Source organism: Urocitellus parryii, chromosome 1 (genome assembly GCF_045843805.1).
Source record: "Urocitellus parryii isolate mUroPar1 chromosome 1, mUroPar1.hap1, whole genome shotgun sequence".
Taxonomy (NCBI): domain Eukaryota; kingdom Metazoa; phylum Chordata; class Mammalia; order Rodentia; family Sciuridae; genus Urocitellus; species Urocitellus parryii.
This window is the reverse complement of record NC_135531.1, coordinates 113,004,685-113,023,959: the sequence shown is the minus strand read 5'-3', so window position 1 is coordinate 113,023,959 and position 19,275 is coordinate 113,004,685. Positions and strand designations below refer to the sequence as shown.

General features: G+C 38.5%; 1 protein-coding gene across 1 annotated transcript in view; it reads left to right on the top strand.

The window, feature by feature from the left end:
* Sncaip (synuclein alpha interacting protein) overlaps positions 1–19,275 on the top strand; it is a 146,696-nt gene that overhangs the window by 114,328 nt on the left and 13,093 nt on the right. Inside the window, exons 6-9 of the mRNA XM_026396183.2 lie at positions 1,972–2,085; positions 10,112–10,237; positions 14,238–14,407; positions 19,117–19,209. Of these exons, the coding sequence (XP_026251968.2) occupies positions 1,972–2,085; positions 10,112–10,237; positions 14,238–14,407; positions 19,117–19,209 (503 nt within the window). The remainder of the gene's footprint in view (positions 1–1,971; positions 2,086–10,111; positions 10,238–14,237; positions 14,408–19,116; positions 19,210–19,275) is intronic.

Below are 19,275 nucleotides of genomic sequence, written 5' to 3'. Positions count from 1 at the left end.
GTATACATTTTCTTTATCCATTCATCTGTTGAATGGCAGTTGGGTTGGTTCCATAGTTTAACCAATGTGAATTGAACTATTAACCTTGATGTGCCTGTGTCACTGTAGTATGCTGATTTTAAGTCCTTTGGGTATTAATTGAGGAGGGGGATAACTGGGTCAAATGATGGTTCCATTCCAAATTTTCTAAGGAAAACTGCTTTCCATAGTGGTTGCACCAATTTGCAGTCCCCACCAGCAATGTATGAGTGTACCTTTTTTTTCCCACACATTCAGCCAACATTTATTGTAGCTTATATTCTCTTTTTTTATATTTATTCTAATTTGTTATACATGATGGCAGAATGCAATTCATTTCATATTACACAGATAGAGCACAAGTTTTCAATTCACTGATTGTACACAAAGTATTTTCACACCATTTCTGTCTTCCTACATGTCTAACTTATTCCACCATCATTTCTACCCCCTTGCCCAGTCTCTTCCCCTCCCTCCTCTTTGCCCTATCTAAAGTTCCTCCATTCCTCCCGTACTCCCCCTCCATTGCCATTATGAGTCAGCATCGTCATATCCAAGAAAACATCCCACCTTTGGTTTTGTGGGATTGGCTAACTTCACTTAGCATTATATTCTCTAGCTCTATCCATTTACCTGCAAATGCCATGATTTTATTTTCTTTTAATGCTGAGAAATGTTCCATTGTGTATATATACCAAAGTTTCCCTATCCATTCATCTACTGAAGGGCATCTGGGTTGGTTCCACAGTTAGCTATTGTGAATTGTGCTGCTATAAACATTGATATGGCTGTGTCCCTATAGTATACAGTGTTTCAGTCCTTTGATTATAAACTAAGGAGTGGGATGGCTAGGTCAAATGGTGGTTCCATTACCAGTTTTCTAAGGAATCTCCATATTGCTTTCCATATTGGCTGCACCAATTTGCAGTCCTACCAGCAATGTATGAATGTGTCTTTTTCCCCACATCCTTGCCAATTATTGTTGCTTGTATTCTTGATAATTGCCATTCTGACTGAAGTGAGATGAAATCTCAGTATAGTTTTAATTTGCTTTCTCTAACTGCTAGAGTTGAACAATTTTTATATATTTGTTGACTATTCATATTTCTTCTGTGAAGTGTCTATTCAATTTCTCTGCCCATTTATTTATTAAGTTTTTTTTTGTTCTTTTGGTGTTAAGATTTTTGAGTTCTTTATATATTCTGGAGATTAGTGCTCTATTTGAGGTGCAGGTGGCAAAGTTTTCTTGCATTCTGTAGGCTCTCTCTTCTCATCTTAATTGTTTCCTCTGCTGTGAAGAAACAATTCCATCCTATTTGTCAATTCTTCATTTTATTTCTTGCACTTTAAATATGGATTGTTAATTTTTCATTAACAGATACAATACTATTTTATTTGGGTGTTAGAAAATAGTTGCTCTAGCTTACAAACTTTAATAATAACAGATAACTGACATTGTTTGTTGTCTTGTATATGAAACGACTGGAATGCTCAAGCATTCCCAATGATAGTGTAGTCAACCAGTTTGGAAACCAGTCTGACAGTTTTTCATAAAGTCAAATACACACCAACACATGATCCAGAAATTCCAGTCATAAACTGGAAATTACCCTATGTAGACTAAGTAAATTCCATATTTACCTATCAGAATGAAAGGACATATTCACAAAAAAAAATATTTATAGCAACTCTATTTATAATATCCCCTAAATGGAAACAATCCAAATATTCTCAATAGGTTACTGTATAAACAAATTGTGATCTAGTGAGACAATGGACTAGTTTCAGCAATAAAAAAAGGAGTAAAATACTGATAAAAAGTAGCAGCTTAGATGAATCTCAGAAGTACTAAGCAGAGTGAAAGAAGTCGATTGTGAAAGAAGTGGATCGTGAAAGAGTGCAGAGATATTTTTAAAACCTGAATTACTTTGACTTTCTTCCTTTTAAATCTAGAATGGTCAGTTGGAGTGTGTACGCTGGATGGTGAGTGAAACAGAAGCTATTGCTGAACTGAGTTGTTCCAAGGATTTTCCAAGCCTTATTCATTATGCAGGCTGCTATGGCCAGGTATGGAGTTTTTAAGTTATCTTCCCTTTATGCACCATATAATTGACTTGTTTTATTTTTATTTGTTCATCAAAATCCAAACATAAAATATTCAAAATATATTCATTGATTTTAAGCAATGATAGTAATTGTAGCATTTTTTAAATTTTTTTTAAAGAGAGAGTGAGAGAGGGAGAGAGAGAAAGAGAGAGAGAGAATTTTAATATTTATTTTTTAGTTATTGGCGGACACAACATCTTTGTTTGTATGTGGTGCTGAGAATCGAACCCGGGCCGCATGCATGCCAGGCAAGCGCGCTACCGCTTGAGCCACATCCCCAGCCCCATTGTAGCATTTTTTTAATGAAAAATTAAAAACTTTTAAACAACCTATTAACCCAAGAATAGGATATTGGATAAATAATAAAGCTATATTCATATGATGGAATTCTCATATGAAATTTCCTCTCATGTGTATAACTAATTATGTAACATTAATTAAAATGTATGATACAGAATTGTTCCCATAATTTGGTGCCAACTTTGAAATTTGAAGAGGACAGAAAGAGAAATAGTAAGTAAAACCAGAAAAAAAAACCTATGGTACAACATATTTGTAGTCATTATTGCAGAGATAGAACTATAAGTGGCTCTTTTTTTGTTCAATATTTTCAGATTTTTATAATAAGTACATTTAACATTTACCAAAAGTTAAAATGCTATACTTTATTAAACCCACATTTGGAAGGAAAATCTTTGTAAGACATTAATCAAGGAAGTCTGCTCAAGTAAAGATGAGCACACTAACTAGTTACAACTAATTTCTATGTTAGGAAATCCCAGCATGAGTAACTGATATACCCAGATCAGAATCCAGTATATAGAGTGAAAAATTTTTTAAAAACCTATCTTCCCTTAAGGGAGATGAGTATAAATTATCTTGTAACAACATTGGAACCACAAAATACCAATTTCAGTCTTAAAAATAATAAAGTCAGCAACTGCATTAAAATAGATTCAATCACATTTGCGGCAAAGAAAATCGCCTCTCATGCGTATAACTATATCCCTTTGACTTCATAAACTTTCCCAGTGGCAGTAAATTGTGGTATTGTCAATAAGAGATTATGATTTTTCAAACATAACAGTCCCAAATTCAAAAAATAGATTGAAGAATATTGTCACAGTCTTTTTTTTTTTAACAGAAGGGGGTGATTGAACCCAGAGCCTTGCATATGCTAGGCAAGTACTCCACCACTAAGCTATGCCTCAGCCTGTTTTTCATTTTATTTTGAGACATGGTTTTGCTAAGTTGCCCAGGCTGGTATTGAACTTTGAATCTTCCTGTTTCAGCCTCCTGAGTAGCTGGGATTGCAGGTGTGCACCACTGAGCCTGACTAGTCTTTCATTAGTTGGAGTCATGCTAGCTGATAGTTTTGTTATTTTTTTTAACTTATCATTTATTTTGTACCTTAGTAACTTCAATTAATACAGCAGATACAAATGTATTTCAAACAATATAAATAAACTGTATGTATATAATTATATATTCAGAGGCATACACACACATAATGTTTCCTATGTGTGCCAGGCTCTATACTATTGGGTTTTGTATACATTATCTGGTTCTTAAAACAACTCTATGTTTTTAACCCCATTGTATAGATGAGGGGACTGAAGAAAGAAAGTTGAATGACTTACACATGGTCTAATGGCTAGAAAGAGAAAAGACTAGAGTTCTGCTCTGGTCCTCAGACTCCAGGGCCAGTTTCTATTTGTCACCATCTGTGTAGAAAATTGGTACAGATTGTAACAGTGGCATTGATACAACTGAAGAAGACTTTTTTACATTTTATCTAACAATAAATACACTGTGATATACAGAGTACTTCATTGCTCATTGAAGTGAGCAACTGTGCAAATTTATGAAATGGAGAAAGGATCAGGAAGACCATTTAAGACATGTAAAAGCCACTGTCTTTGAAATGTTGCAATTACTCAGTTTTCTTCGTGCATTTTACTGGCTAGTCCCCATCCACAATGTCCTAAAAACAACCAATAGTGATTGATAGGCATTTGCTTAGGTGGCCCTATTTTGCTTAAAATGACAAAAGGAAGAATAGAAATTTTAAATGCTCAGGAGGATTGATCACTGTTAATTTTTATAAATCACTTTCAGTATAAAATAGAATTTTATTAAATTGTGTGGGTAATTGTTTCATGTCCCTGAGTCCATTTGCCTATAAAGCCTAACAGGGACTTTTAGACATCTGTGGCAGAGTTTACCAGAGTCAAGGAGGAAAGGATAGAGTTGTTCTGAGCCTCTCAGTGAATCTCAGATTCAGCATTCTTCATCTTGGGAAATGTTGCTTATATATACCAGTTTCTTTATTCACAGCAGGTTCCTCATAATTTTGAATCTGTTGGGATACCACAAAAGAAAGGGGCCTGAGACTGGCTGGGTAAAGTATAGCTGAAGTAGAGGAAACTATGGAAGTTACTGACTTATTGGAAGAGCTGTGTCATTTGCTGTACTTTATTACCAATCTTTAGATTATTTCAAGCTGATAAGCATTTTTTTTATTGACCTTAAGTAGAACTTTGAGGGTTGGGGGGGCAGCCGGGTAGCACCCTTGGGAGAACATTCCTGCCCAAGTGGAAAATGTAAAAGCCCTTTAGATCTGTGAATTCTGCCACAGCCACTTATGTAACAGATAACCTGCAGAGAGACGCCTGAACTTGGAACCATGACAAGGCTAATATTTTCACAAGGAAGACTGTTATTGAACAGTTTTCTAATGAATTCAGCACATGCAAGTTTTTCTACATCAAGCAGGCACTTGAGTATGTTCTGATTTTGTTTCTTCAATAAATACCTCTGGAAAAGATAGCACCAAGGAAAATTCCTCTCTCCGTTTATTTTAGTTGCCCTCTGCCCCTCATATAGATTCTTAAAGAATGGGCTCCATTCGACTCCCAATTTGTGTCCTTTTTCTTGTAAAAATTGCCTTTAAAGACTTCAGTACCACAGGATAGCCAGCAGTTTTTAGTGGCCTCCCGGAGTGATAGATCTTCTTGACACTTGAAGTCTCAGAGGGTACAATTATTTCATTGCCTGATGGTGCCTAGCGGAACATGCTACAGGGAACACAAAGGTGAAAGCCTGGGGAGACTGGGGGAACAAGCAGGTGTCCTTAGCCAGGCCTGCCTTGCCATCCCAGAAGAGGGATGTTGCTGCCAAAACAATGGAGTCACAACCATGTTGGTTTGAAGCTCCTATTCAAAGCCCGTGTAAGTTGGGCTCTTTTATTCAAAGGTGAAGGTTGTGTCCAGGCTCTTCCAGCAGAGATTCCCACCTGCAGCTGCTTGGGGCACCAGCCTGTTCTGCATTGGTCACTGGCTCTCTGTGCCTTTCAACATCAAGCTTGTAATTCCTTGTTTCTGAATCATTTACATGCCATTTGGTCAGGATGTCCTTCTACAAAAATTGCATCCCAACATCGAGCATTTACCAAGAGCACCTTTGCCTATGCTGTACTTATTCTCCATTTTAAAGGTTTGCCCTGACACAGATACTTTCAAAGAGCACTTTCTGAAAAGGAAAAGGCGCAGCAATTCCTATGAATGGCCGTGCTTGAGCAGCAGTAGACCTGCCCGCAAGAGGGATGCTCCTGCAGGCTCTCTTCTTCTCGTTTCTCCCCAACTGACTTTAGAAAGGAGACTGTTCCCTTGACATTATTATTCCATTGTCTTTATTGTTTCACTGTCATGGTGCAGAAATAAGTAAACAACCTGAAAGTGCTGCCTACATTTTCAGATGAGAGAAAAATAGAAAAATCTTTGATTAGCACTGGCATCCATCTGCTCTGCAAATACTGATCTCAAAAAAAAAAAAAAAAAAACCTGAGCCAGAACTCCACAGCCCACAGTCTGACAGGCAGTTAACAGTGATTTCTTTGACCCATGGGCCTGAAAAAGAGAGAATGTCCTTTAGATTTAAGGGCAGTGGAGGAATGAGTAGTTGTGCATGTTTGTGTTCATAGATAGAAAGCAGAGTCAAGAAGTGCACTGGTCCCTAACTCAAGCTGTCTGTGTTAAAATCCTAGTCACCAGTTACTAGCTGCATGGCCGTAGAAACATTCATTTACAGAAAATAAAGAAAAGAAGAAAAGGTCTCCCTGGACCTCACTTTCCTCATCTACTCCATATGGATAATAGATCCTTCCTTATAACGTTGTTCAAAAGACTGAGTGAAAAAGAAACATACTTCCCAATACAATGAAGGCACTAGATAAATATTGACAGTTGTGACTGTTATAATTTGTTATTTTATTGCTATCAGTATTATTTATTTACTTATTTCACCATAGCTAAAGAAATAAGAGAAACTTGCCAAAGAATTATTTGGGCTCAACCCATTTAATCAATTTTTGCATGCACCTTTCCCCCCACAGTTTACCATCTCCGGATTCTACATTTACTTCAATAAATGACATTATGAAATTATGGATGGCTATTTTTCCCCTACATTTTAACTTCTCAAAAACTGGAATGAATCTTAAAATCAATGGCATGGTAGATTTGATGATCTATGGCTGCAAACAAAGCTGACTCTTTTCAGAACTTATGATTGAGCCACAAACTATTGAGATTTTATTGATACCAGCAATAAAACTGTGACATACTTTCAATTAAATTTTTTATTAGACTTTATCCAGCAAGTCTCATAAATTACATGTATTAATTGCCTCTTTAAACAACTTGCATTGCCTTTGGGAACACATAAAATGCAATACTATATCAGGTTACCAAAAGATCAGAAAATCCCTAGAAAAGGAAATTGGTACATGAAGGAAGTTTTTAGTCAGTAGATGCAAGTTGAACAGAGAGATGCATGTGTGGGTGCAGGGATGAAATGTAAGTTGGAAAATCATTCTGTGAAATGGAAATAATGCAGAGGGCCTTTTCATCTATGTGACAGCATTGATGAGAGCATTGCTCTCTGAAAGTAATACAGGGAAATGAAAATCAAAGTTATATTGTTTCTTTAACTTCTCCTCCCTATAGACACAAACAGAGAGAGAAAGGGGGGAGATGTGTTAAAGGGCTAAGGGGATATAGACACAATTGCCTATAGATAAAATACACATGTGCTTTAATAAGGAGAAAGTGGCCATATATATTTTGATCTTCTCATGAGGTATTGTTTAAATTGTGCATCTCACAGGTATGTTCCCCAGAACCCAAGCAGAATTTCTCTGGTTTTACCAAAACTAAAGATGTTAGCCACCTCTATGTCCATCTCAGAAATCCTAAATGTGAGTGGTTAAAAGACCAGGCATATAATCAGCTAATTTCTTTTAGTAGTACTTCTCTGTGTGGTATAATGGGAAGGATTTTTATTTCTGTACACTGGCTAAGCCAATTGCCTATCTTCTTTGGAAAGTAAATTGTCCTATAAAAACACCAAACTAAATTGGAGTTGCTGGGCAAACACCTGACTTGTTCTGAACAATCAAAAATTGTTCTTCCTTTACGTAAGTCTTGAATTAGGTAAACTCTCTAATTGTCATTGTAAGAAAATAAGGGAGTTTATTATAACTATACAGACTGATCCTGGCTTGAAGAGCTCTCTGGAGCCAGGGCAATTGTGTCTGGCTCACATGGACCTCGTGTGTCTCATTCTCCATGGTAACCAGGCTTCTGTAAAGAGCCTAGATTCTCCCCAGATTTCCACAACAGGAAAATTCCTAGTCTTATGAAATGCTGTATTCCACTGCCTACACCCACCCACTGCTAAAAGTCAGAATACTGTGATTTTAGTAAATGATGCTTTGGGCAGGTGGACTATCCAAATATAGTATCCACAATACTATATAATTGGGTCTGAAAAAAAATAAGAAAATTTGCATGAAAAGAAGGTACAGATTATACATTGCTAAATACCTTAAACTCCTTTGCACTAAATAATGAGCTGCTAGAAATCAGAGTACACAAAAATGTCCTCTCCCTCAGTTTTCTAATTTATAAAGTAAGACTGTTTGAACTGGATGATTCCCTGAAATTTCTTTCAATCTATAGTTTTAGGAATCCATGATCTAATATTATGGAGCAAACCAAGTTACTGTGGCTTAAAAATGACCCACCGAAGAGGCTGGTTTTGCATATGGTGAGGCCATCTTTTTTTACCAGTGAGGATACAGCAGGCCACCCTCCTCATGCAGTATCCGTATGTCTTAGCCATTGACTTTAGAATGGTTGGTTATGCCTTTTATCCTAAAGTACTTCTACTCATTGAGGTTCTTATTCATTTGTTTATTTGTTTCATGGTACCAGGGATTGAACCCAGTAGTACTCAACCACTGTGCTACATCCTAATCCCTTTTATTTTTATTTTGAGACAGGGCCTTACCAAGTCATCTAGGTTGGCCTCAAACTTGCAATCCTGGTTCACTGATTTTTTTTAAAAAGTTAAGATTACATAGTACAATCATCTGTTTCCAAGCAAAAGTAATGCAGTTTTTTTTTTCCTACCCAGTTAGAAAGGTAAAGGAAGTGGTTTTACCTCATGCAGGTGGAAAAATTACCTGTTCTGGACCAAAATGTCAGCTCCAACTTTCTCCAGGTTTGCATAGATAATATGTGAGCATATCAAAATATAAGCATATCAGAATATCCTTATCCAAACTCTATATATAACTCCCTACCTTCACCTTAGGGCTCTGCTCCTTCTTGGGGGATCCTTAAGGGTTTCACTTTCTACAAGGTCTGTCTGCTTTTGCAGCTAACACTCACCCTGCTTCCCCAGGTGCATTCTTGGGAGGCTGTAAGCAGTGATTACATTTTTCTCATCTTGTTCTTTAGGACTCTTTACTCCCTACTTGCTCATTTGGAAAAAGTGTGGTGCAAATGTTCAGTCTGTCCCTGATGTCTCAGATACCTTCATAAACAGCACCCTGTCCCCCAGCATAAGGGGTGAAACATTAAAGGAACTGGCTGTTTTTGTCCAACATTCCTTTAGCAGATTAGTTGGCATGTTTGGAAGATAAAGGCAAATTTAATCCAGGAAAGTATAAAAGTTCATGACCACTCTGAGCAAATAACTGGAAAAAAAAATCCTTTAAAAGGCTAAGAAGAAAGAAGTTCAAGGCTATTTCAAACACATGATCATCTTTTTAAATGTCAAATTCCACCCACTAAACTTCATGCTGTTGTTTTTACCACTCTCATATTTTTTTAACTTTATATTTAATTTTTCTATTTTAAAACAGTGAAATCCCATCCCCCTGCTTTCTCTGAAGGCCAAGCATAACACAAAAATACCACAAAACACTCGGTGGGTAAAATGCAAACAGATGGTGACGAAACAGACTGACTGCTCTACGATTTTGCCTTTGAAAGGTTTATGTTCAGAGCTTTTGGTCCCCTTCCTTTAACATGAAAGAAGAAAAAAACTTTGCCTTTAAAACACCACCAACAAGCGGTTTCTGGTTGTATTTCAGTGGGGTTATCTTGACAATTTAAGGTGTTATCTCTTTTTGTAAGTCTGTTGATTTGCCAGAGGTATGGGATTAGTAGGCACAGTGTAAGAATTATAACGTAAAAGCTAGCTATCTCAGTAGTCCAAGGTTTTATGAATGTGCCTGAAACCCACAGGCAGTTTAACACAATAGTCAAAACATTGTCTTGAGAGTCTTGGAACCAAAAGATCTGATTCTAGTTCCAACCTTGGATCTGTCTAGCTGTGTGACTTTGAGGAAGTTCTTCAACTTTCTGTGAATTGTTCTCCCATCTGTAGAATAAGTAAATAAAACCAGAGCATTTCCAAGGTAACTTCCTGCTCTTAGAATCCCCTTTGTGTTCCTCTGTCGTTCATTTTTGTAAGAGATTTGGAGATTTTTCAGTTTGTACTGAATGGGAATTTTCTTTTGGTACAGGTGAGTTTCCTTTACATACTCTTCACCAGTTAGAGTCTTGTTTTCCTCTGTCTTCACATGTGGCTTCTCTGCATGATATTCCAGTGATTCCTAGTGTTCTTGTGTTGACAGGAGAAGATTCTGTTGTGGCTTCTTCAGTTCATGCAAGAACAAGGCATCTCATTGGATGAAGTGGACCAGGATGGCAACAGTGCTGTTCACGTCGCCTCACAGCATGGCTACCTCGGGTGCATCCAGGTATGCAGCGCTGCTGCTCTGCAGACAAGAAGGAGCTGTCAAATAATTTAAAAAAAAAAAATTGAGATTTTGCTCATTGGGAGAATGCCTGGATTAGTTCACCTTTGTTTTATGATGGGAAATAAAGAATTATAATGTTACAGATTTTTATTTCTAAAAATCCACACACATGTAGGCACAAATAGCCCTAAGAGTTTCTCCTAGAGTATCAGAGGGTGTTGAAAGGGACTTGTACTGCTCTCTCAATAGTCCAGAGTAACATTACTTTAAAGCCCTAATGCTGACTAAATAAAAAAATATATCCATGTTTTTGGACTCCTAACTAAACCTGAGCCTCTTTGAATGCATTTGAGAAGTTCAGCCTTACTTTAGAGAAAGGGGGAAAACACAGCACATTCTTGCTAGACTACTGCTCCCTACTATGAAGAATCCTTCTAATATATTTCTGGAAAATCTGTCCTATTTTCCACATACCTGGGGAGGAGAGATGCACTAATGAGGACAACAGAAGTCCACTTGAGAGACTAAAAAGTCATCGGTCTTGTAGGGCTTTTCCCCTTGTTCTGATCCTCTTGGACCTTAGGCAGGGCCTCGGTTGGCTAACCATTCCACCCAGAGGCCTCAAGCAGCCTCATGCTTTGAGCTCAGCATCCCTTCCAAATGTTCTCGTGTTCAATGTGTGAGATGATGTTAAAATACTGAGGAGCAGAGCCACAGGAGAGGGAAGGGAGACTCTTCTGCCTGCTCCAGTCCACATGAGGAGCCCTCCAGGAGCATGGGTTTCTGCAGGAAGAAGCAATGGTATTTCATCATGCCACAGAACACAGAGCTGCCCAAAGCTGAGTCACTTTCCACATGGCACTGACAGCCATTCATGTCCCAGAAGGTGGGGGGAGAATGCATGTGAAAACCAGATAGAACTTTCCACCTGGAAAATGTTGAAGGCCCTCAGGGACAGAAGAAAGAGAGAGGGTGACCTAAGGAGGAGGAGGAACAGGTGAGCGAGGAGCAGCAGTATAGGGACAGCAAAGACTTTGGCAGACAAAGTTGAAGTTTAGGTTTGGCCTGAAATTTTATTTTTGACAATAAATTATAGTTACCAGGATCAGGCCAATCAGACCATTCTTATCATTGAAAATGCCTGAATATTTGTGGATTTTTTTTCTCCCCCACATCTCAGAGAAAGGGAAATTGACAACACATGGTTGAAAGCCATGACTGGAGAAAGTATTTCCACCTCAGCGATTTCATACAGTTCAAAATGTGATGTGCTTGTAACATGTAACATATTTTCCACCTCTACAAAGCAGCACTCCTTTTGGATTATGTATGCATTATTTCCTTTATTGCAAACCCTGTGTATTCATTTATTCAACAGGTACTTGTTGATGCCCTACTGTGTGCAGGTTAGGCTGTATTTGAAATAGAAAAGTAAGCAGTGAGAACCATTTACTCAGGAAAGTAGAGAGGACTCAGGAAATAATAGGAGACTACACAGAAAAACTTTGAATATAAAAAGGGGATTAATAATAAAAACAAAAGCAGAGATCCAGCAGAAAGCTTACTATATTTTGTACTCACATGAAACTACTCTTTGAAGAACTGACTTGATAGGAAATAAAGTGTCTGAACATTTTCCCATTATTGTTGGCAAAACACACATCTTCTAATTAAAGGCACCAGACACCAGTTTATAAAAGGAGTGGTAAGAAACTGGAAAGTATATAAAGGAAAGAAATTTAAATTCTTCCCAACATCTGCAAAAAGATTAAAGGAGTAACATTATTTTTTGTGGCAAAAAAAAGATAATTGAATGAACACTGAAAATCATATATTTCCCTTTCACAAGATACTCTAATGTTAAATAGTCTTGGAATAAACTTTTTATCAGCTTGTACTAATAACTGAAAGCCAAAGACATCCAGCTGCTATCACTAATTCTATGTAAGATGCTAGTTTGTTTTTTGATAGGGGGAAGGGGTTCTGGAGATTGAACTCAGGGACACTCAACCACTGAGCCACATCCCCAGTCCTGTTTTGTATTTTATTTAGAGACAGGGTCTCACTGAGTTGCTTAGCACCTCGATTTTGCTGAGGCTGGCTTTGAACTCCCGATCTTCCTGCCTCAGCCTCCCTAGCCGCTGGAATTACAGGTGTGGGCCTATTTTTTTTTTTTTAACATGTGAAGGAAGGCTGTCAGTCCTTCCAGAGAGTTCATCACTACACTTAACACAAATGATGTTTTTGGCGCTAGATACAATGGATGTGGAAACTTGGATAACCTTGGTCTGTCCGCTGGGTGTGAGATTTAAAAGAAAACGAGACTGAGAGCGAGCAAGGGACCTTATGCAGTGAGGAGGGGACTGAGGAAGGAAAACAGTGGAAAGAAAACTGCAGAGGTCAGAGTCCAGGGGAGTAATAACAGTGTGTGTTTATACTCCGTCTCCTGGAGAGCTCGATGCTGACAGGGTCTCTGGGACACCCCTGTGAGGAAGGTGGCAATGGCTTCATAGCGATTTGACCTCTCATGGTGAGTGATCATAAACCAAAAGGAAAAAGAAGCTCCTTAATGCTCTTTGAGATTTAAATAGCCTAAGAATTTAAATAGATGTATTGTGTGCGGGGGGGAAAAAAACCATTACTACCAAAATAAATCTAGAGGTTTGCAATCCCACCATGAACTATCAAAGAATATATCAGATTGTGGTGGTTAATTAATATTGATGTGACAGCTTTTTTGGGTGGAGTCTAATGGCATCACAGTATAAATAGAAACTAAATAAAATTTTTATGCTTTTAAAGTATTGATTTCTGCCACAGTGCATCAAACCTCCTCCTTTACTCTTGATACCTTGACCAGATTCCATAGCTTTAGGCTTGCCTTTGACTATTAAAATTTACTTCAAACCAGCTTAAAACCTCAATCTTATTTCTGATTCAAAGTATTTTCCCAGCCCCACCCCCAGCCAGATTAAGGATGTAGGATGAGGAGTGAGGCTTGATCTGCTTTTAACACACCGCTTTAGCTCCTGTTCCCCTCTGTCTTCCAGGCTGCAGTATCAAAAACAAAGAGAAGGTATAGAGAGAAAAAAAGTCAATATGTCTCTTTGCTTAACTAGGAAAGGCCATGTCCTCCCTGAAAGTTGTCACTGCTTCTTTGGCTGTGATCACTGACATGCTCTATGACAACCCTCAGATGACATCTGTCTGATGGGTGCTGTGGTGGGGTCTTCCCCACCAGTACCTGACATAGGAGTCCTGGCCCCCCACTTTGCCTCATCCTCTCCTATAAATTTCTTCAATCTATGGGGCAATCCACTGTCAAGTGCTTCTGGAGAACCCTCTCCTTTTGTGTGTGAGTGGGGGATGCCGAAAGCAAGTTCCCACCAAGCTCCCTTCTACGAAGTCTGCTCAGTCCACAAACACATCCTGGCCATAACAGATGGTAAGGGTCTGGGCTGCTTCATAGCTTCCCCAATCTCTGCCATGCCATCTCTTCAGTCCTTTTTATTTCTGGTCAGGTGGGCTCAGCAAGAGATCAATAAGGGTTGTTACAAAACCAGCTATCAAAGCCCAAGCAAATAGGAACAGATAAGCAGAATTTCTTTCCCCCTATCTTACAGGCATCTCTGAGTTTATGAACAATTCTTTTGGAGCCCAACCACCACAAACATTATACCTCTCAGGAAGGAAAGGGCTCTATGGACAGCAGCAGCCTCCTCCCTTTCCCAGACCTCTCCCCCTTAGGGTACAGTGGGGTTGGGTAGTAGGATGGGTCCAGCTCCAACTTTGTAGGCTCTGAAGAGAGGAGGCAGACTTCAACCCTAAATGGGCTCCAGCGGCTCTCTTTTCTAGGTGTTGGAATCATCACCCCCAATTCCATGGGCTCTGATAACTGGCTTTGGAATAACAGGAGTCCTTTCCTGATCCTGTTACAGTCATTAAAAAATGTTTAGATGGAGGACCTGATACAATTCCATGTTTCTGCATTTTCTGACAGACCCTGGTGGAGTATGGAGCAAACGTCACCATGCAGAATCACGCTGGGGAAAAGCCCTCCCAGAGCGCTGAACGTCAGGGGCACACCCTGTGCTCCCGGTACCTGGTGGTGGTCGAGACCTGCATGTCACTAGCCTCACAGGTGGTAAAGTTAACCAAGCAGCTAAAGGAGTAAGTGGCCTGGAGATTCTGTGAGAACAAAGTTATGATTTGCCATTGTCATGCACCCATTTCAGGCCAAGGGCTATGGTGAGCTCCCTTCATTCCAGTGGTAGAGGGAATTTCCAGCATTCTCCTCTTCTTCTTTTCTCCCAGCATCCTAAGGGCTCACATCCAGTGTTCATGCTGAACATGCCATCTCTGCAGCAGCAAAATGATATTTAAACCACAAAGTGCAGAGCAAGCTCCCTAAAAAGGGAATTTGAGCCACAATAAAAAAGGAGAGAGAGCCTTCATGTTCACATCTCAGGGGCAGATTATGTAGAGGGACATTGAAGGCATACATATGTATCATTTTCAACCTTCTGTACTTAATATTCTAGGAGATCATCAAGATCATGAGAGAGAGAAAAAAAGGTTAGGGATGGATATATATATATACATATATACACACACACATATATAATATATATATGTATATATATATTATATATAACATATATATATATGTATAATATATATAATGTTATATATATAGCATATATTATATATATATAGAATTGAATACTGATTCCAATTTCCATGAAACTCTCCCTAATACCATAACTGTAATTTATTGGTGTGCTTTCCAAGGGCTGACCTCAGCCTTCTCCGTGGCCTGAGATAGATAGATAGATAGATAAAATTACAGCTAAGTAATTTGGTTACCATCACCAGCAAATTTACTATAGAAAATAATGAATCCTAGGAATAGAAAAGTGTTCACTCTGTGACTGAAGTCAGTTCTTTCCTTGATGTGATTATTAAATGGGTACACATTACATCTCTGGGTGTCAGGGAAGCATTGTCACGTGATATGCTTGAGGAAAGGGGGGCCAGATGAACATCTGTCAGGTGGCTCTCCAGCAAGCTGAAGGATGAAGGAGCTCAAAGCACACTAATAAATTACAGTTATGGTATTAGGGAGAGTTCCCTGGAAATTAGAATCAGTATTCAATTTTATATATATATATATATACACACACACACACACATATACATATATATATAAAATAGTGAAATCTATAGTATAGTGAATATATATAAAAATATTAAAATACGTGTGTATAATGTGTGTGTGTGTCTGTGTGTGTGTGCCCCCTGGTTATAGCTCATTTAAATAAAAGGGCTAGGGCAGGGGAGAGGCCTTAATTGGCCTAAATCATGCAACAATATGGCAAAGCCTTAGACCTTCTTATCTTCTCTAAACCTGGAGAAAACTCCCTTGTCTCTCTACTTCCACTCTCTTGCCTTAAAGATACTAGTCTATATTCCTACCCCTGCCAGTACCTAAAATAATCTTTTTAATGAGTTGAGACTTTTCATAGAAAATAAAATGAAATTTAAGATAAAGATAAAGGGCTGCTTCCAAGCATGCTCTATCCAGTAAACAAAACTTCCCAGGACAGGTTAGCTAGGTAGGCTTAAAGGTCTCAATATAATTGAAGAAAAAATGTGCACAAGTTATTTTCCACAGTGAACATACCTATGTCTTTATGTATTTATGTAGATACTCCTAAAAATAAGTTCTTAGGAAGGGAATTGTTAGAACAGAAAGCATACATCTCGAAAATGTGGATATATGTTGCCTAATGTTTTTCCAAAATTCTCTGTCAATATTCATTTCCTCCAGTGTATGGATATATCCATAATGAGGAACTTTAAAATGATCCAACAGAATATTTTTCTAAAATGGAGAAAAGATTAGAAAACATTTTCCTCAGTCTTCATCTGGTGGAATCTGACAAGCTTTCATGAGCTATGCGTCTGTTTTATTGAACTGCTCCAATTTAGCAGCCTGGCTGCTCTCTCTGTTGGTCATCATGGGTTAAAACACACATATACACTAAGAGACAGCATCCCTCCAGTTGTCTCCAGTTAGGCCAGTGACAATGTGAGAGGTTATCTTGTTGACCCTAGTCTTTCACTTCCTGAGTACGCAGTGAAGTTGGCAACACTAGAAGTGAACAGAGAAATCCACTTGATAGAGTGCCCTCAGGCAGTGGGGTACCTGTAACAGAAAGTGGCAGATACAGATACAAAATACTAGTCTTCTCAATGCAAAACTCTGAGGAGAGAGAATTGATATGTCTTCCTAATATGATACCTTCACCAGCTCTGTATAGTTAATAAACAATTATTCTTTAGAATGACAACTGTCAGTTCTAGTGAAGTCCCAGTCAACAAGTCTAAGTATTTTGGGTGGAATTCTGTCCCAACCAAAAATGTATGTTGGAGTCCAGACCCCTAGTACCTCAGAATGTGATGTTATTTATAGATAGACAGGGTCTTCCCAGATGTAGTCAAGATAAAATGAGGTCGTATGGGTAGGCCTTAATTCGAGATGACAGCTATCCTTATAAAAGTGGAAAATGTAGACACAGGGACATATATACAGGGAGAACATGAAGGCAGCAATCATTTCCCAAAGTGGGAAAGAGGCATGGACCAGACTGTCACTGCCACAGTCTGGCTGCAGCAAAATAGCGGGGGGGGGGGGGGGGGGGGGGGGGGGGGGGGGGACGGACGAATAACTTGTGCACGTTGATATAGCAGGAGTGGAAGCCCTTTATTGTAGGACAACAGAGGTATTTATACATTTTGCACAGCTTATCTTAATTAGCATAAACTAGATACATCAGTCAACCAATAAGGAATCTCCACACTTAATGGCTCGCTTTTGTTACTTCTCAAACCACTCCTTCTGGCATTTTGCCAGGCACCAATCAGACTTGTTTACGAACTCTAACATTCCCCTGGCAAAATACCAGGTGTTATTTTGACTTGTTTACAGACCTTAACATGTCACGGCCTCAGAAGGAACCCATCTGGCCAATACCTTCATTGTGGACTTCTTAGGCCTCGCGAAATATACGACAATAATTCCTGCTTAAGTTACCTGGTTTGTAGTACTTTTTTACAACAGCTCTAGCAAACCCATACGGTAGGATTTATTCTCATATATTTTCTATGATTAAAGCTGATTGGTCCTTTTTGAGGTCTTCTTTAGAATCTTTTTTTCCCCATTCACAGCTGGGATTCCAGCTAGCAGTCAACCCAACTGCCCCCTAATAATTTTTTTTGACTATGTTATAATTCATTTAGGACACCTAATAAATTCTTCAAACAGAATATATAATTTTTCTGCTAAGTGTAGTGACACACACTTGTAAACCCAGCAGCTCAAGAGGCTGAGGCAGGAGGATCGCAAGTTCAAAGCTAGCCTCAGCAACTTAGCAAGGCCTTAAACAACTTAGTAAGACCCACCTCAAAATGAAAAATTAAAAGGGCTGGGAGTGTTGTTCAGTGGTTAAATACCCTTGGTAACAGAAACAAACAAATAAAAAGAATATAATCTTTCTTCATCCATTTTATCCAATTTCACTAAGCTCTAATGTATTTTTGGTTAATCCAAGGTTAATGAACTGTAGACTGGACCAAATCCAGCCTACCACCTATTTTCATAAGAAAAGTTTTATTAGCACACAGCCACACACATTTGTATATGTATTGTGTAAGGATGTAGCATGCCACAAGGTAGAGTTGAATAGTGACAGAAGCTGTATTGCTCACAAGCCTTAAATGTTTATTCTTTGGCTCTTTAAGAAAGTTTTCTAATTTCTTTCAGCAACTAAGTTTTCAATACGTGAGTCTGGCAGAATAAGTGAGATAAAATGAGGTCACAGGCTTAAGAATGAAATATTAGGAATATAACTGATTGCATCTCAAAAAAAGAAAAAAAGTGTTTGGGGTTTATGGAAAGGTATTGTCAGAATCTGACTCCACAGAACTAGATTTAGGCAGACACTGGCTATTGTTTGCAGTGACCCCCTGCAAGGAGAATACTGGGCTTCTCCTGGTATCCAAGGCATGGTCATTGCTTTAGCACTTGTAACTCATTTAGTCAGTTCTATGCCCTAGCTCATGAGATCTGCTATCATCTTTTGTGCTAATTTTATTCATTTTCCATTGTTTATAACAAATTGTCACAAAATTAGTGGTTTAAAGTAGTACAGATTTAACACTTGGTAGGTCAGAGGCCAGTAGGGTCTTGCCAGACTAAAATCAAGGTGTTGTGGCTGTATTCCTTTCTAGAGGCTTTAGGATAAGTCCTGTCCTGCTTATCCAGGCCTTTGGTAGAACTGGTAAAACCTTCCTATTTGAACATCAGCTGATAACACAACTTATTTCCCTTTGTCACATAAGGTGACTCAGTCACACCTTCCGGGGATTAGGACATGGGTGGACATCTTTGGGGGCTCTGTAAACACTGCTTATCTCTACAAAGCAAGACTCAGTTGATTTATTTGTTTCAACTTCTGTAATAACTTGTGTTTTCTAAGTGAATTTTATACCCTGTATCCTGCATCTAATAAATATATGTATTAGACAAACCTTCTGAATGCCCATACATAGTCAAATGTGTTATCATTTTAATAGCTGACATTATTAGAAGTAATTTTAATTGATTTTCTTAGTCTTACAGATGAGCATTTAGGCTACAGTTTTTTCACTAATGTGCATAATAAGCATCCTTTTCTTAGGAAAATTTCTAAACTCTGAGGATAAAGATTATGTACTTTTTAAAAGCTTTTTAATTTAGTGTGACTTATTTCAAATCACTGAAAAATCTTATGCATCCTAGTTTACAGCAGGAGCCATGTTTTGTTTGTCTTCTGCAGACAGACAATGGAGCGAGTCACACTGCAGAACCAACTCCAGCAACTTCTAGAAGCCCAGAAATCAGAGGGCAAGTCTCTCCCTTCCTCACCCAGGTAAGATCAGGCACACTGGTGTAAGGAGTTCTTAAATATCTTAAATGCCTGAACCTTCTTCTAGAT